Source organism: Cupressus sempervirens, chromosome 5 (assembly GCF_028749045.1).
Source record: "Cupressus sempervirens isolate cs-2001-9-10 chromosome 5, ASM2874904v1, whole genome shotgun sequence".
Taxonomy (NCBI): Eukaryota; Viridiplantae; Streptophyta; class Pinopsida; order Cupressales; family Cupressaceae; genus Cupressus; species Cupressus sempervirens.
In genome coordinates, this window is record NC_143122.1 from 346,775,535 (window position 1) to 346,780,985 (window position 5,451).

Genomic DNA, 5,451 nt, shown 5'->3' on the forward strand with positions numbered 1-5,451 from the left:
AAGAATTCAGTCAACACTAATTAACAATTTCTGGTTTCTCCTACTTTAAAACAAATAATAAAGAAATAAAGAAAAAGGTCATCTAAATAGAAATAAAGATTTAAGATTAAAAATTAAAAATTGCTAGCAATAAAACCCCAAATCTTAAAATCAATCTTAATATCTCAAATGCAACAGAGTTGAATGCTCAGCTGAAAAAACTACAACTCTTTCTTCTTCTCAACTTTAAATAATTTTCAAATAATATTTTTTTTGTTGTCCTTGTAAATATTGGAATACTCACAATAGATATAGTTGAAAGGTGAAGACAGCTCTATTCTATGCAGTCCTTTCTTTGTTGCTTCTTCAATCACATATTTCATCAATGGATGCAGGAAGTAGTAGAAACTTGAACGAAACAAGAAGGGATAAATGGAAACTAAGCATGATGAACAAAACAAAAAGTAATAATAACAAGAGACGCTACATTCACGCCAGCTAGCTTGTACAACTGTTGTTACATGCAAAAGACATGTAACAGTTGTAGAGTCATAGACAAATCCACACGTAAATCCCTGGAGTTTTAGTAATTGTGAGAATACTTTTAATGAAAAATTAAAAAGACTACCAGGAAATATCATATAAGCTAATCTGCATAGATCATAAGATAAACCATGGATACACTTTCCAAGATGCAAACTAATAGATGACTATGCACTTAAAACTATAGTCTCTGCCTTAACGGCAGGGACTAATAATAATATTTACAATTGAGGCATGTAGGGTTTAGTTACATGATTCGTAACGAACCTCAAATATATGATGAGAAGAACAATTTCTTTATTCCCCTAATACACACTGAAAGCCACAACTAAAAACATAGAATAAGTAGTAATAACCATGCGAGCGAGAAGTATAGATAATGATAACGAGGTTACTGAGCTGGGCATTTGAAGCCCGGAGGAATGGTCTTTCCACATGATACAAGGAGCTCCAGCGCCACAGGAAGAAGGATATTAAGGTTGAGAAGCTTTGCCTTGATTGTTGTGCATAAACACAGTGCTGCTTCTAATGCCAAAACTCCTTCAATCAGAGGACAGCATTGGTTTATAACAGGATCTCCAACCCCCACATGCACAAGGCCCCTAAGCACATCAACACATGCTCCCAGCTTCAATGCATCGATTGGGCATTTGCCTGAAGTTGTAGGAGAAGAAGGGGGAGTCCACGCCATTATAAGTGGAGTGGTGGTGGCCAACTGAATCATAACAATAAATAGTACTGCTGCAGCCTTCTTCATTCTAACAATCTTGATTTCTGACCACAACCAATGAAAAAAATACTAAACAAAACAAGTTACTGCAATTCAATGCTCGAAGAAGATGAGACTCATAAGCGGCTATTTATAGCCGGGAGAGACACCATGATCGGATCTGAGCTGTCTAAGTGACGTGCAAAAATGGTGTTATATTACAAGGTACCCGTGAACTCTGTCAGCATCCTAATGAAATCTATGTACAACAAAACAATGTATAACAAAACAAATAACAAAGAAAACAAACAAACAAGAAAAATGCTTTCCTTGGTTCAAGATTAGGATATGCATTTAATTATCTGTGTGTGTTATAGGCAAGTGGGCAGATTGTTTTATATTAATATCATGAAAAAATAAATGCTTGGAAACAAATAAAACTATACTTCTGACGGTGTTGAGATCACGGGAATGATTGAAATTTATTTTCCCGGTGCCGTGTGATTAACGGAATGAGCTGTGTTAAATAAAATTTTAAGCTCCCGCGATTCTTTTATAATTTAGTCCTATAAATCTGAAACATAGTATTTGGACTCCTCCGACTAATTTCATTCGCTACAGATCATGCTTTACTGGCGTGCCACAATAGTATTGCCAAAAGTTTGCCTATAAAAACTATTGATAATACAATTATTTGGTTCGCATCTAACCAAATGCGTTTGCAAAAAATACAGATAATCCGATTGTCCACTTGGCCTTTCCCTTTTCATGAAATGGACATCACATCGGATAAATTATTTCGAAATGACATTTAACTTTTTAAGAAAACACTTCTTTTTAACGTTTGGGATCTCGTTAAACTTTGTGTAAAGAAAAACTAAAACATAACAATAAATTCTGGAAAAAGAATGGCAAAACATGAATAAAGAGATTAAGATAGGGAAATATGGGAAAGTCCATATAGCTAAACATGGGCGTCTAAGGGAAGATGGGGGAAAGACAATGCACCAGAATATTAGATAATTTTAGAAGAAATTAAAGAAACAGAAAGATAAAGATGGAGATAGAAAATGATCAATAATGAGAGTCGGGCAAAGCGACAGATATAAGGGTGGAGAGAGTTAAATAGATGATGAAATAAAGAGAGTTAAAAATTAAATAAAAAAATATGGACAAATATACAGAGGCAAATAGATATAGATGTAGAGTTGTAAGAAAAGGAAAGGGAGAGGGATGGATGGATGGAGATAGAAGAGATGGGAGAGGTACAATTTTCTCTATTTATTTGTTCTTTTGTTTGTCTATCTTTCTAAACCTCTCTATATATCCTTATCTCTCTACTAGTCAATTTCACTATCTATATCTCATCCTCATTGTCTCTTTCTCTTTATGTCTCACTCAATATTTCCTTAGCTCTTTTTCTATCTTCACATTTTAATCCTTATATATATCTCTATTCATTTTTCATCATTTCTCTCATTCTATATTCCACACCATCCATATTTGAAAATATCCCCATCTCTCAATCCATTGGTCTTTCTCCATCATCTTTCCTATACATCTAATCTCTAAATCTTCATTCTTCATCATCCATCTTTTCCTCTATCTTTATTTTATTAAATATCCATTTGCACCCCCAATCCCCCAACTACCTCCTCTTTCTCTCTATGTATCCACCTACCTATCTCTCCCTCTCCTATCCATATTCCTCTTCTTTTCAAGTTCCACCTCCATCGACATGTTTGAATGAAAATGAATTATAAATAGAATTAAAATTAATGATACAAGGAAAAATTATTGCTCATTTCACAACAATAACAATCACAAGCTCTACCTATTAATTACTGGATCTTATAAGATTTTGTTTGAACAATATTTGATGAACAAAAACAATTGTTCTTGACAAATGAGGGACTTAAAAAATGAAGTCCAATATAAGGAGGGTGGATGTGAGGCTTCTCCCCTAGTGGTAATATTGTATGGAAATCTAGAGTGAATTATGAATATACATAGGTTAAAATAGTTCATCTTCATCCATTTTCCCTAGCCATTAACTTTGATCCTTTAATGATGTTGGCAAGGATCAAGTACCATTATTGCATTATTGTTAGAAGCTATGCAATTGGCAATGTAGAAGTAGGATGTATTGTGTCTTGTTGTACTACTTAGTTTGCACATATATGCTCTTATATAGCCATGCTAACAATGACACTCATCTCCTAGTGATACACATACTAATATATATTTCAATAATTATATCATTTCAATCAGACCTTATATTATTATGTTCCTTGTGCTAAGGATTGTAATGAAATGTATGTAGCTGGGTATTGACTTTAATTATTCGATAGATGTGATTCTCTAAAGCTTATGAATGAATTTTCATAATTGGATGTTGCATTTATATCATTAATTGATGGGAATTTTATAATAAATAGATCCTATAATCATAATATTTAACATAAACATATAATTTACTATTGTATTATGTACTATTACTTTAGCTATATGTATTATCTTGGTTGGAGTTATATTCACTTGAGTGTGTAGCACATCTGGCCAATTGAAAAGCAAAGATGATATGGTCAGATTTGTGCACAAACCTTTTATGCCAACTTATCCAAACATAAGTAAAAGATAATGTATGTCTTATTGTGGATTTATGTAATTTATATATCAGATGTGATTGAGTGTATACATGTTATGTTATGTATGTAGTAAATATATTAGTGCATGTGAGATAAGTGTGTGTAATATAAGTGAAACGTGTCATTTTGTTAATGTTGCATGAGATTATATGTTTATATGATGATTTCTTGTTAATAAGGTAGGGAAAGAGCATTGGAACCAAGAGCAAACAACATAGCACTAAGAAGCAAGTAGATAGAAGGGATATCACAATCAATCAACCAGTGTAGGTGAAGATGAATTAGTCCATCGACTATGTTGTCATTGCTAGCAACACATATGAAAGAATTATGACATCTAAAGAGGCATAATCAGAAAAGACACAGTAATGTGTGACTCTAACTCATAAGGGTAATTAGGGTAGAGGACATGTTAAAATGTAGTCGAGATGATGACAAAAGTGTTCCACTTAGACAAAGCATGCCAAGAAAATTTTGCATAAGCTAAAGAAAGAAAAGAGGAAGAACCAAAAGATACAAAAAAATTAGCTACATCAACATGATGGGAATGAGGAAAGAAAATTGTGACTATCTAGTCATCCAGAGGGTATGACTGCACTAAAGGTTGGATTTGATCATGATGGGAAAAAGGATTAAGGAATGGTCAAAAGAATTCAAACTTGAATTATCTCCAACTAAAGAAAATCACTGAGAACAGATGGTTCCTATGACTCCTATACAAACATAGAACAACCTAGCAAGAGCAACACACTACTCTAATAGGAGGCTGAGCTAGTGAATAGGATGTGAATTAAAATTCTAAATTCCTAGATTAGATCTTCTAAGTGAATCCGTAAAAGAGTATAAAAGAAAGCTAAGTTGAAAGGGAAAAGGTCAAATTCTTAAGCAATTAGCCAAATAGCCAAGAGAGTCAAGCTATGGTGGAATCTCATAAAGAGAAGAAGAGTAATTAGAGATATCATCTCCAGGAAGTGATTATGCTAAGAAGATGAGAGAATTCTTGAACAATGCAAATATTATCATATCAACAATAAGAGAGAAGGAAGCACGCAAGTGATCAGTAAAAAAAGTTGTAGAGCCAAGATAAGCTAGGGCATAGTGTTAGAAATAGTAATTTCTACTAAGAATTAATCATCCTTCATTAGATGTTTCTAGATTATTAGATTTAGGTTTAGGTTGTGTCGGCTGAAGTATTTTCTAGAAGTTTGAGTCAGTTGTAATATTTTCTAGAAGTTTGTAGATATTTTGTCTTGTCGGCTAATGCTAGATTTCTCTAGTGTACACTTGCCTACAAAAAGGAACTATGTATTCATTTGAAATCATGGTGAATGAAATATAATATATTTTTATTGTGCTGCAGTACATTGTGTTCTATATTTTTTATTTCTCCCATGCGTATGCTCATCTATCAGATTGGTATCAAAGCTATGTTAAGAAAATGAGTTTGAAGGATTGTGCATAAGGAAGACTACAATAGATGAAGGGGATAGAAATTTATTATGAGATCGGTAAGTTTCTTATTAGGTTTTTTTATATATGTGAATTTTGTTTATGAGTTTCTATTAGGCATGA

General features: G+C 33.0%; 1 protein-coding gene across 1 annotated transcript; it reads right to left on the reverse strand.

The window, feature by feature from the left end:
• Positions 1-672: 672 nt before the first annotated feature.
• On the reverse strand, positions 673-1,340 carry LOC149556122 (36.4 kDa proline-rich protein-like). The gene has a single exon (XM_089833746.1). The coding sequence runs from the start codon at positions 1,277-1,279 to the stop codon at positions 914-916; it is 366 nt and encodes a 121-aa protein (XP_089689872.1). The 5' UTR covers positions 1,280-1,340; the 3' UTR covers positions 673-913.
• Between the last annotated feature and the right edge of the window lie 4,111 nt (positions 1,341-5,451).

Excerpts from the sequence above, each read along its gene's own strand:
- LOC149556122 (XM_089833746.1), bottom strand. The coding sequence starts at position 1,279 with ATGAAGAAGGCTGCAGCAGTACTATTTATTGTTATGATTCAGTTGGCC.